Source organism: Triturus cristatus, chromosome 5_1 (genome assembly GCF_964204655.1).
Source record: "Triturus cristatus chromosome 5_1, aTriCri1.1, whole genome shotgun sequence".
Taxonomy (NCBI): Eukaryota; Metazoa; Chordata; class Amphibia; order Caudata; family Salamandridae; genus Triturus; species Triturus cristatus.
Window position 1 is genome coordinate 950,652,567 of NC_140587.1, and position 15,221 is coordinate 950,667,787.

The 15,221-nt window shown below is 39.9% G+C and overlaps 1 protein-coding gene across 50 annotated transcripts in view; it reads left to right on the plus strand.

Annotated features, from left to right (window-relative positions):
• The window catches only part of EPB41L3 (erythrocyte membrane protein band 4.1 like 3), a 904,669-nt gene that overhangs the window by 672,645 nt on the left and 216,803 nt on the right, over positions 1 to 15,221 (plus strand). For 17 of the 50 annotated variants that reach the window (XM_085606026.1, XM_085606027.1, XM_085606010.1 and 14 more), the window contains exons 13-16: positions 1,826 to 1,879; positions 3,852 to 3,887; positions 4,058 to 4,123; positions 4,601 to 4,783. In XM_085606026.1, coding sequence (XP_085462152.1) covers positions 1,826 to 1,879; positions 3,852 to 3,887; positions 4,058 to 4,123; positions 4,601 to 4,783 — 339 coding nt within the window. The remainder of the gene's footprint in view (positions 1 to 1,825; positions 1,880 to 3,851; positions 3,888 to 4,057; positions 4,124 to 4,600; positions 4,784 to 15,221) is intronic. The other 33 variants (XM_085606028.1, XM_085606032.1, XM_085606029.1 and 30 more) reach the window with 4 other exon arrangements.

Here is a 15,221-nt window from a genome sequence, read left to right on the forward strand (position 1 = left end):
AGTTCCTTATAGGCATGCTGATAGGGTCCTGACATTATTTGGCCCAAAGCATGATAAGTGAATGTGTTTTTTAATCAAATAATCAGTGGAGCGGTTTATAACTGGTGGCCTATTGGAGAGAGATTCATTATGAACTCAAAACCCCTCTTTGAATTCCCATGCTGAGTGTGATCTTCAGATGAGCAGACTGCCCTGATGGTAAGAGTGTGTCCTTCTACACCATCTTACCATCGATTTTAGCATGATTCATTTCTTGTGTCCAGAAGCCCTCTCTTTTGGCCTGGGGTCATTGATTCTCGAGGATATAGGTGAAGATTCAGCTCTCATGCCCATCACATTTCCCTAGCTTCCGAATCATGAAGACATTCAGATATTCTTATGCTCATGCCAAATTAAACATCACTGGTTATGATTTTGGATTCTGATTCTCTCTGGTATTCTCTGTACTTCATTTAACTAAACACCTTCACAAGTCAGTAACTGCACTTTGTTTGACAGAAAAGGAAGTTCTCAGATGAGAGGACCATGAGGCATGTGGGGACACCAACAGAGCCATGGTGTCGGTTGGGGCCATGCTTATAAATGTGATGTGGCAGCATCACTTCCGTGCCAGGCTCCCATTGCTCAGGCCAACTGGATGTCCCAGGCATGTGAAGGAACGTAGGAGTAGACACGGGCACACTACATAAGTTACAGTGCTAAGTAACTTACTCAGATGGGGCACAGCTTAAGCTGTAACTGGTTTGGCAGATTAATGCAAATGTTGGATTTCAGTCTTGCTATTATCGCTACGTTTATTAAAACCCAGGTGTGGGTATTCACTAAGCATCTTGTCACTCCCCATACCAACTAGGCATATAATGTAGTGTACATTTTACGTTCGCCTATTTTTAGTATTTTACAAATCCCTTGCTTAGTAGGACAATTTTTTTGCTGCCTTGTGTAACATCAGGTGCTGGAAGTTTCTTATTTTCCCTTCTACAAAATGGCAACATAGATGTATTAGGCATGCTTCCCCCATTTGCGTGTATTAAATCTGCTACATGTCATTAATGTTGAAGATGACGTTTCCTGAGCAATACGTTTCTGTAAAAAGCTAAAATTAATATTTTGTTTAAAGAAGCTTGCATGAACCTTCATTTCTTAGCACATTGTCATTTATGCTATTCCAAAAGCTACACAAAAGCATTTTCGTGTATTAAATTCATAACAATCAGCACATATTGGACTAGTGCTTCTGTGAACTCGCTGGTAATGCAGACAAACCTGACAGTACAAAATTGAGTGGAAATGAAATCGATTAAACAAATGAGGTGATGAAAGCCAGGTGACTGTTATAGTAGCTCTCAAAATGTATTTGATTTAATATTTGTTGCTCCTAAAAGATTACATATACATTAGTGTAAAAAAGAAAATAATAAAATACGAACAGAATCTTCACGTGCTATGATCTTTTGAACATAGTTGGTAGTAAAAAAAATCAACCTGTTTGTTTACAAAGCTACCTGGCAATTCCAATAGTGAACATAACTACTGAAATATTATCGCTATTTTTCACACAGCTTTTGGCTAATACCATCTTTCCAGTGGAACATCATGTTTGTGTCCTGAGTCTTCCTCCGAGTCTGTCCTGTTTGATAGATGTAGCTTTCACTTTTATTTCGCTTCTTTGACTCTGTCTGTGGTTTGTAAAATATTAGAGCTTTACAGACTCAGAAACAATAGTTTTAGCTGCTTATGATGCAAATGATATCACTGACAACATGGGTTTGTTCTTTGTTACTGCTTGCCTTTTGGAAACTGGGTTACTTATGTTACCAAATAGACTGACAGTGAACGGACGGATACAGCAGCGGACGGTGAAACCACAGCCACAGAGGTTTGTACAAACGCCGGTGTATGTCTAGTGACGAAAGGTAGTAAGTTTGCTTTGCCGCCATTTTACATCCTTCCTTGGCTTGAAGATACTTGGTTGTGTGTCAGATATCTCCCATACTTCATGTCTGTGACTTGTGTTTTTAATTCATACCCCCACAGTAGTGTGTGCATGCATTACCTTACCATCCCTCCATTTGTTGACGTTCCTTCCTTATTGTAGGCCATCATACGCATATCAGCTTTGGCCAAGTTGCAAGAAAATCTTTTTGATAGATCACCAGACAACCATAAGTGCATGGGGCTTAATCTGTGTACCTTTACTTAGGCTCATAACATTATGGGGATGATTACGAGTGTGGCGGTCTTCCGACTGCCAAACTCATGGTGGTGCAGCAGTGGCAGTCCACCGTCTGCTGGATTCTGCCTTTCAAAGTCGTACTGGAGGTGGACAGCAGCCTGCACCAGGGAAACGGACTGGCGCAGTCCAGCTGAGCATATTACGTGTTCCTCCACCGCTACACATTTCATGGTGGGCTCCACGCCATGAAAAGACTGGTGGTGGAGGAACTAAGGGGGCCCCATAGGGCCCCCATGACCCCTGCCATGGGGATGCATTCAAGGGGGCACTACATGTGCCCCCCTGTCTACTTGCACCCCTAGTTCCAGCACGGCATTGACATCACCATCCATGCCGCACTGGAACATTTTTGCCCTTCCCATTGCGATACTTGTTTTTCTGGCACCGCCATGGGAATGGCAAAAAGACCATCTGCCTGCACGATAAAAACTCGTAATCAGGCAGGCAGTCTTTGCACGGCTTTGGCACAGCTGCGCCAGTGAAGAGCGGCATAGCTGCACCAAAGTTGTAATTAGCCCCTATGTGTCTTCGAGGATCCAAGGCTAATATGAGGTCAGCCTCTAAAGTCACAGTGTTTTTTGTGATTTTATTTCCTTTATTAGTACCGAATGTAACCATTTACAAAAGGCTTGGGCTAAATTAAACAGAGTAACAAACTTGCGATTTCACTATACTGACAGCTAATATTATCGTCTGTTGAATTGAGGAAACCTTGTGATTCACACATGTTCAATAGGTACATTCACAAGAAGAAAGTGTCAGAAATGGAAATGCTGACCTCATGCAGTGTGCTCAAGACACAGGCGCTGTTGGCTTACAGTCATGCAGTTTGCTTCCACTTTCCCTTGGCTCTGATACTTGTGTCTCGCTCTCTTATAGCTGCACAGTCCACGCCAATTCTGCTGGACAAGTATCCCAGAATTGACATCAAAGGGTCTTGTGTGTTTTTCCAATAGAAACCAGCGTACTTGCAGTCCAACTGTGTGCAAGAGATGTATGACTACAGTATGCAATGTTTGGCCTAGAATGTCAATCGAGGGGAAAAAGGACCAGGAGACAACCTGATTAAAATCTCTTCCCATTTAGAGGTGTAGAGATTGGTGGTGTGGATTGAGCAATCCTGCAACACTGTGACTTGATCGGTATTTTAAATACCTGTGGCCTTGATTTTGTGGCACTTCAGGATTTGGATTAGTTAACAATGTATCAACTATCTCAGACACAGTTAGTCTTTTGCTACAGGCCACAAATTCAACTTCGTGAGTCTTCCTTAAACTCTTGTTCGTGTATTGCCATTTTTAGCGTGGAACTATGCAAATGGTTTATGCTTCTGCCATTTTGGTTGCCTAAATGTACTGATGGGCAATTCCTCAAGTTTAGTATGTGACAGGATGCGTTGGAAGTGAGATGGGTGTAGTCAGCATAAATTATGCTTTAGGACATTTTGGCAAATTGAACGTAAGAGATGCATTTGGGTTTGTTTCGGCTGCAAAGTTTACAACTCCACTTTTGTTTTATGTGGACGTGCATGGTAAAAGAACACAGTTCAGCCAATGTATATCTGGAAGTTGTTGTGATAAGACATTGTTTTGATATTTATTTCCTATGCTGCCAGTCGGATCAGGAGGAAGATACAGATGTGAAAGCACAGGTACAAATTAAAGAAAGTCTTTGTGCTGCACATTGATCCTCAGCTCTAGGTGTTTCTGGTGTGATCAGCACACGTCTTAGCAGTTACGGTGTAAAGTAATGCGTAGAACATTGTTGGTGTCCGCTTTATTGTGTGTCCCTTACCTTTCCTCTTTTTTTCACTTTTTTCAGAGTAGTCTGATTAAGCGAATAAAGGGTGAAAATGTATATGTCAAACATAGTAATCTTATGTTAGAGGTTGGTATTGGTACATAGTAATGCATGCCCATATGTGTTGATTTCCTGTTGGCAAACCCGGTGCCCTCCAGCTGATGCATGAAATGTGTTACCCAACCTGCTTTTGAAAATGATCAAAAGGTATATTGTTTTAGTTTTTATTATTTCTTATCTCTTTATTTAACAGATGTTCTTCTGACTTTGTGTTTGAGTTGATTAATACTTTTGTCTGTGCACAAAACACTTTTTTTTTGTTTAGCTCCAATGCACACACATCAGATGTTTGCACACAGACCTCCTGTACACATGCCAATGGAATTGCCACATTATCACAAGTGTTGTGTTAGTGCTGTGAACCCGGTTGCAGATACCTTTCCCCTACCAAGTATAGCTTTACCTCTTTTTGACTAACCAGACGATGCACTTTCATTGGAAAGAATGCTAATTTGTTTAAAAACTCATCTAACACATATGTCTCCCTCTGCGTCTGATATCTAGGAACTTGACAAAACTCAAGAAGAGGTGTTGAAGCACCAAACTAATATAAGTGAGTTGAAGCGGACGTTCCTGGAAACCTCTGCTGACTCTACCAACGAGTGGGAGAAGAGACTGTCCACATCACCAGTCCGGCTCGTAAGGCATGAAGATGCCCCGATGATTGAGCCACTTGTTCCAGATGAGGTAAGTGCAGTGAGAGTGACTGCCTCTCCTTTTAATGTATGTTTTTACAGTATAATTGTGAATGCGAGGAGCTATGGTTGCCCTTTTCACACAGACATGAATGTGGAAGCTTCTCAGGCCTGCTTTGATATCAGGTCTCTGCATGAACAACTGACCCAGTTTTCTAGATTAATGTACGGTATAATCTGTTGTAATTAGGGCTTTGTGAATAAAATAAATCTGTGTAACATTTTGCAGAGCTGGTAGGGCGGAGTGTTCATAAATGCAAATTTATTTTTAAATATCTTTTCTATCATTATTTAATAATCACCTTTGTGCACCCAGTAACACCCCAGACTTACACATATATTAAGGCCCAATACAAAGAAAGAGCGCCAAGGTGGTTTACTGAGAAAAAGTGCAATAACGAAAGAACAGTGATCTTAGAAGTTGTATTCTTGCAAGTTAATAATAGATGTTTAACATAATATTGCACTTATAGACCATGCAAACATTTCACCCTATTAGCCCTATTAATTGACAATGCCTCCTACATACCACCGATGGTCGAATTTAACTATCAATCTTAATAAATATTTCTTTAAATAACCAGACCAGCCTTTTTGACCTCATAGCAGTCATGTGTAATGGTTTCGTTTTAAACATGCTTTATCATTCCAAATGATTACTTTCAGATCCTGTTTTATTAGAAAAAAGTATTCAAATAAATTGTTGTTGTATGTGCCCATATTCCATGAACATCTTGTTTAACAAGCAGAGATTTAGGGCCTGATTAAGAGATTGGCATAACTTTCTTGTAATAAGGTGGAAGGGTTATCCGTCACGTTGGTAATGGAGTAAAGAGTTTGCTAAACTCACTTAAAACTAAATACAAGTTAGTCATCGATTAGCACATTTTGCCTTCAATTTGTTCCAGGATATGCTTGTGAAGATGCGATTTTAATTTTTGCTCACATTTTAACAGCTTTATGGTAGAGTTGGTTTCCATGGGCCACTTTAAAAGACAATGCTTAAATAATTATTTTTTTTGCCTACCGATGCCGTATTTATTCAATTTAGTAGACCCCTTGTAATACATAATTGTGCTTTGATAGAGTACTATAGGAATAACCTTGGTAGATAACCGTTTCCCTGAGAATCCATAGAGAGACCGCCATATTCCTTGTTTAACTTGGCTGGACCCATCATAACTATGGTAGTTCAGAAGGTCATCTGTTCTCATTGTTTTGGTCCAGGTAATGCCTGGGTAAAACACCCAAATATAATTAACTATTTCAAGGCCTTAGACACAACAATGCCTGGATAATTTATTGCATCATTTCCAAAATACCAGCACTTCTATTTTATTAGTGATAATCACTAACTGATTGATGTTGAGGTATGCACTAACAATGTCTTTGCTGCTTTAATACTATAGCATTATACTCTAGCAGGACTAAACTATTGCCCTTGTCACTTCACCGCTGGACTACTGTAATGCACTTTACCTTAATATTAACAACTCCTCCCTGAACAAACTTCAGGTTGTACAGAATGCAGCAGCCCGTCTTATTCTGAACATTCCCAAATGGCACTTGGTTAGAGATGGGATTCGTTCCCTTCATTGGCTTCCAATCAGGAGGCCAGTTTCCTTCAAGGCCCAGTGCTTAGCTTTTGAGGCTCTTCACCAGAGGGGCCCCATCTAATTGAATGCTCTTTTCCAGTGGTACACTCCTGGTAGACCACTTAGAACCTCGTACTGAAACAACTGAGGATTCCCAGATTTCGGAACTCTAGATAGGGTGAGTGTTCCTTCTCGGTGGCCAAAGCCAAACTATGGAACACTATGCCAACCTATATTTCTGGAGCAGATTCTTTTATGTCCTTCAAAAACCATCTGAAAACCTGGCTTTATTCATCTCAGAATCCCTGATTCTAGGCTGCTCTACTCTTGTTGATCGCTTTAGCGCTTTCGCACCTGCGGGCTTTAGTGCGCACTATAAATGTTATCCTGTCCTAATATATTCTAAACAGTGTGTATATTTATGGTTCTCATGCAATACAAAAGGTATATCACTTTTCCACACAATTAATTGCTGCACAGTACTTTTACCATGCAATATTTACAATGCATTGTATGTGTACTGCAAGTTGTTGCAACGCTGCAGTTTATTGCACTGCAAGTCGCTACTATATATATATATATATATATATATATTTATATATATATATATATATATCTATTTATATATATATATATGTGTGTATATATATATATATATATATATATATATATATATATATATATATATATATATATATATATATATATATATATATATATATATATATATATATATATATATATATATATATATATATATATATATATATATATATATATATATATATACATTCCAAAGTAAAGTAACGTACACTCTCAGGAGAACAAGGCAAACACCAAATAGATAGGTCCAAGTATTTATTTCACACAACGCGTTTCGGCAAAGAGCCTTGATCACATGTGAATGTGCACAGAGAAGCAGTCACTAAATAAAGTTTTCACCATAACCATGACAACATCAAATAGACATAGGACTGAAAATAAATACAACAACCCTCTGAGTGGCCATCTTAGAATGGTAAACCATATTGGTAAGAATAAAGTAAAAATACATCCCAAAATATAACCCAAATAGGTTGGATGTTCATATTCGAATACATATGATATTCAAGTTCGTGCAATCCCTTATCAACAATAATATGTTGTGCCCAACGTATGTACTTAAACATCTAAATATGCAACCACAAATACAATCCATTTGGCGGCCATCTTAAGGTGGTAAAATAAATCCAAATAATACACTTGATACATCATATGGTCAGGCCCATAATAGTTAAATGCTCCTCTAAGAAATTCATAATGAATCTAACAATAGAATCGCAGATTACGTGACAATGTACCCACGTTACGCGCAACAAACTTAGTGCACTGGGTTTAGGTTCAGATGTATAAAATACGCCAGTGTATAAAATCTGTAAAGGTTGTAGTCTAGGTATAGATAACAACGTGTGAACCCATAATGGGAGCGGATCCCTGTATGGGCTACTGACAAGTGTGCGCACTGAACATACTGTGCAGCTGGGAGTAACGTGCCTTGTACCCAACAACCAGTAATAATGTAAGGGTACAGTAAGGTAAATAGAGGGCAAATGCCTATACCTCACTCAAAGGTAACTTGCAAGAGGAGCTATCGATGCAACTGTGCATGTCTTAAGTCTCAGGTGAAGTGCCTACTGAAATATGGTCTGAGGGCACAGAGAGGCAATACAAGACAAGTGCCACTAATATAAGGCTGCCAACAAACAAGTCTAGTAAGGAAAAATATAGAATATAAAAAGATATAAACAACGTGGCTGGTGCACTTCAAGGTGAACTGCTGGTGAGTGGATACTGTAGCAATAACGTGTGAAGAAGTGCAGAAGAAATCAGAGGAAAAGGGTAGGATGCCCGTGCCGGTGTATACATGTGAAGGGGCCTCTTCCTTCTCTCCTGTAGAAAAACATGAAACATAAAAAGATAACGTTAAAACCGTGCTATACTGAGTCACTATGTATTAAATACACACTATCAACAGCACATCTTCGATGGGGTGAAAGCAGAAAGTCCTGAAAGGTTAAAATCTGTAAGTTACAAACACAGCTGTGTCAGTAAATCCACACATAATACAGCAGCAAAAACCCATCTGAGAGTTTACGATCCCACTTTTAGATGAATGGACAATTCCTCATCCATATTCAATCTTCCAGAATCAGATAGCTCAGGTCAGAAACATTAGAAAAATGTATATATATATATTCCCTCCACTCAACGGTCACAGATCGATGCGCACGCTAGAGAAATAAGTTTCAAAAATGTATTCTACCACACAATTACTGTTGCTCGCCTTCCTCAATGTAATAAAAATATATATATATATGTGTGTGTATGTATATATATATATTCACTGAATAAACCATAGGTTTCAGGGGCGTTATAGTTAGCTGGACTTTTCACTCGTACAAAACCATTGAAATTCCCCCGTTATAGTTAGTTCAGCTAACTATAACTCGCGCCCGCAATGCACTGCTGATGACGTCACATATTACATCACTCATGACATGGTCAGTGACATCACTCATGACATCACTGATGACATCTCAAATGACATCACTGATGACATAACTGATGACATCATCCAGTGAATGTGTGTTTTTCTGAAAGGTCGATGGAAGAATAAATGGGTATATAAGTGTCTAAATCAGGGGTACTCACAAACTTTCTCTCGGGGGCCAAATTTACAGTGTGGTTTGTGGCCGAGGGCCGCACCGGTGAGGGCGGGGGCAGTGGGGGAGGGGGCGGGGCTAGAGCAAAAAAAAAAAACTGTGACCATGAGGTTGAACACAGGCCCCTGCAGCAGACGCCTTCGTCCACTGAGCCACCAGACCCGGCATTCACACATCTCTATCTATCTATCTATCTATCTATCTATCTATCTATCTATCTATCTAGCTCGGTCTCCCTCCCTCCCTCTATCATTCTCCCTCCCTCTGTCTCCCTCTCTCCCTCCCTCTCCCTGTCTCCCTCCCTCTCCCTGTCTCTCTTCCTCTATCTCTCTCTCTCTCCCTCTGCCTCACTCACTGTGTTTGTCTCCCTCACTCTCTGTCTCCCTCCCTCCCCCTGTCTCCCTCCTTCCCTCTATCTCCCTCCCTCTCTGTCTCCCTCCCTCTCCTTCCCTCTCTCTCTCCCTGTCTCCCTCCCTCTCTCTATCTCTCTCCCTCTCTCTCAATCAGTTTGTCTCCCTTTCTCTCTGTCTCCGTCCCTCTCTGTCTCCCTCCCTCTTCATCTGTTCTCCCTCTGTCCCCCTCCCTCCCTCTGTCCCCCTCCCTCCCTCTGTCTCCGTCCCTCTCCCAACTTGTCTGTCTCTCTCACGCTGTCTCTCCCTCCACATTTGCTATACACTTTTCAATTCTGGTTAATTCCCAGCAGTCAATCATAATGGCCTAAACACAAGGACCTTTTCAACCATTAGGAATAGGGCTACGTTTTAGAAGCCTTCTAATTGGCTGCTTGCAGTTAATCACAGCAGGCATTACTTTAACTGTCCATGAAACATGTGGGACAGTTATTTTTGCAGCCGTCGGTGGCACGCGGCTGAATTACAGCATGTAGTTTGCCCTTCTCTTTTTAGGAGGTTGCGGAAACAAGTAGATCACATAAAAATAGAGGATTTGCACTGTGAGTCCCATCTGCATTCTGTATGCTAACAGACTCAGGGTATCAGCTGGTATGACATCACATGAAAGCTGGCATGACAGTGACATCATAGAAAATCAAATGGCACCCATGGCACAAGTGAATGAGCTTTGAACACTGTAGAAAAAAATAATGCCACTAATACTGTATGAGTTAGCAATACCAGCAGCAGCTGCAAGCCATGCGTTTCAAAACACTCGCCAGTACTAAGAGGGTTGTTCAGACTCTCTGCTTCAGTAGCTGGAATTTACTTACTCTCTGTCTCCCTCCCTCTCCATCTGTTCTCCCTCTGTCCCCCTCCCTCCCTCTGTCCCCCTCCCTCTCCCAACTTGTCTGTCTCTCTCACGCTGTCTCTCCCTCCCGCTTTAAACTCACCTGCTGCTCTCACTAGCTGCTCCCCCCCCCCGCCCCTCCCCCTGCCCGTCACCTCACCTTCCCTGGAACACAAACAGCCGCCGCACCCAAGTACTTCACGGGTCTTTTAAAGGCCAAGTCACTAGTTAATGAGGCTTTGTTGTATTTCATCTCTTCTTAGCGCCCCTGCATCTCCACTCATTCAGAGGGGAGCTGCAGGGGCGCTGAGAAGAGGTGAAATACAACGAAGCCTCATTAACAAGTGACTTGGCTTTTAAAAGAATCGCCCGGCCCCCATAGCCCCGCGCTGCTGCAACCGGCGGTGCACAGGTACGATGTCTGCAAGGTCCGCGGGCCGCCAGGGAAGGCTTGCCGGGCCGCTGGCGGCCCGCGGGCCGTACAATGAGTACCCCTGGTCTAAATGGATGATTTGTTTTTGAAAAATTGATTGTATAACTGACTGATTAAGTGTATCTTAGTGAATTCATGGCTTAGTGAGTAATGTTTAAATATGTAAATATCTGTATCAGTCTCTCACTTTGTGTAAAAGTGGCTGCATGGGTTGGTGAGTAGCTACATGAGTGTCTATATAGGTTATTAGTTGGTTTTTTGAGTATCAGTATGAGTGTCTGAGTGTCTGTATGGTTCAGTGGGGGGTATTACGTAGTGCATAGGTGCATGAATGAGTGACTCACTGTTTGTATGTGTTGAAGACAGCATGTGTGCAGGACTGTATGGGTGGATGAGTGTGTGCATGGGTGTGTTAGTGAGTGAATGACTGTCTCAATAGTGTCTTTATGAGTAACTACATATGTTTTAAACTAGTATATGTGACTATTGGTGTATATAAGTGAGTATATGTGAGAGTGAGAGATTGAAAGAGTTCCTGTATGAATAAGTATGTGTTTCTATAAGTGATTGTTTAAAAGACTAAGTATGTGTAAGTTTCTGTAGAAGTAAGTGTGGTGGTGTGTGTATAACTGTATATGCAAGTAAATGGATGTTTGATTCTTTATTAGCATGAGTGACTATGTGTGTGAGTAACTCTATGGATGAGTGGCATTGTGTAACAGGATGTATAGGTCTATGAGTACATATGATGAGTTAGTACATGTATGAGTGACTGTATAGGACTGTTGGTGAATGAGTGGATGTGTATGTGGATCTTAGAATTACTGAATAGGTTGTTGTAACTGATATTGGTATGTCCATTGTTTTGAAAATGTTAGTTTCTATTTTTGAATGTGTGTATCAAAGGTTATATTAGGGGGAGAGGAGGTCTGCCACTCTATCACAAGGATGATGTCATCAGTGATGTCATTTGAGATGTCCTCAGTGATGTCATGAGTGAGGTCACTGACCATGTCATTAGTGATGTAATATGTGACGTCATCAGCAGTGCATTGCGGGTGCACGAGTTATAGTTAGCTGAACTAACTATAACGGTGGGAATTTGAATGGTTTTGCACGAGTGAAAAGTCCAGCTAACTATAACGCCCCTGAAACCTATGGTTTTTTCAGTGAATTTCGAAGGTTTTTTAAATGCTAATTCCTAACTATAACGTGCCTGAAACCTATGGTTTTTTCAGTGAATTTCAAAGGTTTTTTAAATGCTAATTTCTAACTATGCCTACAGAGATAGGACATGTGAAGAAAGAAGAAAAAACGCACAGAAAGAAAAAAAAGAAATGCAGAAAGAAGTCCTCAAAGACGAAGAAAAGTGCAGGAAGAAGGATACCGTGCAGAAAGAACAAACAGAAGAGCAGAAAGAAGCCTTGTTACAAAATCATCCTGTACCCTCAACTTTTTCAGACGGATACTGGTGGTAACGATGCAGCATGGAATGTGAAATCCCTCCCTCCGTCACAGACCGCAAATCATATAGACACACTCATTCACTACTTTTGCTGGTGGGGCCCATAACACCAACATTCATTCCCTATTGGTCTGTGTTTCTAAGGAGGTGATTATTCCATTCGCTGTAAATGGAAGGAAATACCTGTTCGTCTCCAATGAGCGATAGATCCACCTAACCTTCTCCCCCCCATTAAGACCTGAACATCACCTTTAGTTTTCCTTCCATGGATAGGCCATGGATCTGCTAGTTGCAGGTTTGTGTATTTTCTAATTCTATAATTACTTTACATCAATACATTCTATTGAAATAAACAACTCGACACAATTCTATAATTAATAAATCGAATTTATCGAAATAATGCAAGCAACTTCATTAATTAATTTAGCAGTTGGTCATCATATGTACCTATTCTGGCTAAATGTCGTCCTCTAAGTCAAATTTAGATCTTTTGTCTCTCAATACCCATGGAAAGCAATTATTCAGTTCATCAGGAAAATGGGCATCTGATCAGTTTGTCAAAGATTCAGGCTAACAGCTGTCCTGCAGTGTCACCGTCCTCTCCGTCAGCATATCATCAGGAAATCGAAAAGCGCGCTCTGAACACCTCTCTATTCTATCATAATTTATAGTAAAATCACTTTCCAAAAGTATCGAATATTATTTTAAAAATGTTTCTGATTGGTCAGTCAAATTTGTTCAACAGGGTTCCTATGAGGTAAATGTCTCTTTAGATGTAGTTCATAATATTTCCGGTCCAAAGTATCTTTTTATTGTTTCTTTTAGGGCATCTGGCTTGCAGCCCAGAACGACCTTGGTAGGCACAGTCGCATTAGGGTCACAGGAAGGCCACTGCTGCTGATGGTGACGCATGCGCACCTCACCCAGAGACTTTCGTAATGGAGTCAATTCGTCAGATAGGGATGTCAGCCATTTTTTGGCCACTCCAAATGGGCAACTTAAGCAAAGAAACACAAAAAAATGTAATTAATACATAGAAATGACTAATAAAATGTTATTCCCTCGCTAATATCTATATGTGTGTGTATTTATCTAGCCAAAAGCAACACTCAATGCGATTTATACTTACTAAATAAAGCATGAATCACAATTACATCACCAAAGCAACATATATCATGCAACGTTCTAATTATCTATCATTAGTATGCGTACAAAATTTAGTTCACGTAATTAATTAGGCCATGCAGATGCAAATCCCACGTATATTTCGGTCATTAATAAGGTTGATTAGTTATTTCCACATCACTTCAAACCATGAGTACGATTATAATTAATTAATTAATCTAATTAATAAAATGACATGCAAAATGGGGTGGGTATACAAAATTTGTCATAACCCGCCCCAGCAATCCCCCCTTTGGTGATTTTATCACCACACCAACCAAAATTTGGTTCTGTCTTATGGAATCTTTATAATGTTTTCTTGCTCTTAATCATAATTCAGTTTCACCTTCGTCTTCTCTTTTTACTGATTCATACATACTCTCCTTCCACTCCTCCAATTCTATTTCTTCAATTTCTCTTTCTTGTTTCTTATCTTTTCTTTTTGAATTTTCTCTTTTTATTCTTTTCTTATTTTTCTTGTTTCTACAGCACATACAAAATAATCTTATCATTAAAACTATTTCAGATTACACATGTTAATGGAAACAATATTTTACCTATAAGTGTACTACTTATTTTTACTAAGAAATTCTTAATAGCAGCTATTTTCTTTCCAATTCTATCCCAAACACTTTCAACCTCCAGTGGTGCAAGTTCATCATGCAATTCAGTAATATTCTTAATATAAGTTTTCAGATCTTTGCTTTCGTCAGGAATCTAAGTACAACAATGTTGAACTTTCAGCATTCCACAGACTCCACCCTCTTTTGCCAATAAAATATCAAGGGCAAGTCAATTTTGCATTACCATAGCACGCATGGCAACCATTTCAGTGTTAACCAATAAAAATCCTCCAGCGGTGCTTGTTGACAAGCGATCCACTACTGTTGACAATTTTCTAATTTTGTTTGCATTCAGAGTTATTCCCACTGCTGGTATCAATGCCTGAAAAATATCACCTACAATTTCTGCCCAAGATTCTCTCTTGGTCCTAGCTAAATGATTACTTAAGCTATGTACACCATCTTCTCCTCTATCCATATGAAAGATTTTTGGAAAGACCAGGCCTACATAACATGTGCCATAGCAATGGTCTGGCAAACGATAATATGCCCTGTTCCCACAAATAAAATATAATCCAAGAAAGACTGGATCTCTTCCACCTTTGAACCCCCATCCACCCATGATTCGATATGTATCCTTGCACTCACTATTACCTAGAAAATAATTATCATACACAGTTTGATTGCTTCGAATGCAAAATTTCCCTTTCTGAGGCCAATCTAAAGCTATAGTTGGACTAGCTTCTCCTTTCAAATGTTTTTCTTTCTCTATATCCCAGACTGTTTTCTCCACTTTCCCTTCTGCTGCTTTTCTTTGCATTTTCAATCTCCTTTCCTCAACCATGTCTAGGAATGTCTTTTCCTCCTTCTTCAAACTGCATGTTAAATTGTTTCTAAAAATATACTCTAATGTTAGTTCCTTAGTTTCTAAAAAGAATTCACCTAATACCTTAGCAGGCTTTACTTTGTTCAATTTATTATAGGAAGGCACTTGCGCAAAAATGTTATCTACATTTGAAAAATAATATTCTAATTTCCCTGTCTCATAAAACAAACTAGCTATTACACTACATGTTATACCATACGTTGCTGGAAGGTGATGATATGTCACTCCCTCAGAAACAGATGCAGGTAACTGCATGCATAAGTAGCAGTCCCGTACGTCCATTGTCTTTACATATTCATACAATAATTTTGAAAACACATTGTTAGAAAAATCGGTTATTGACCTGTCTTTATGCAAATAATTTTTATCTTTTCTAGTTG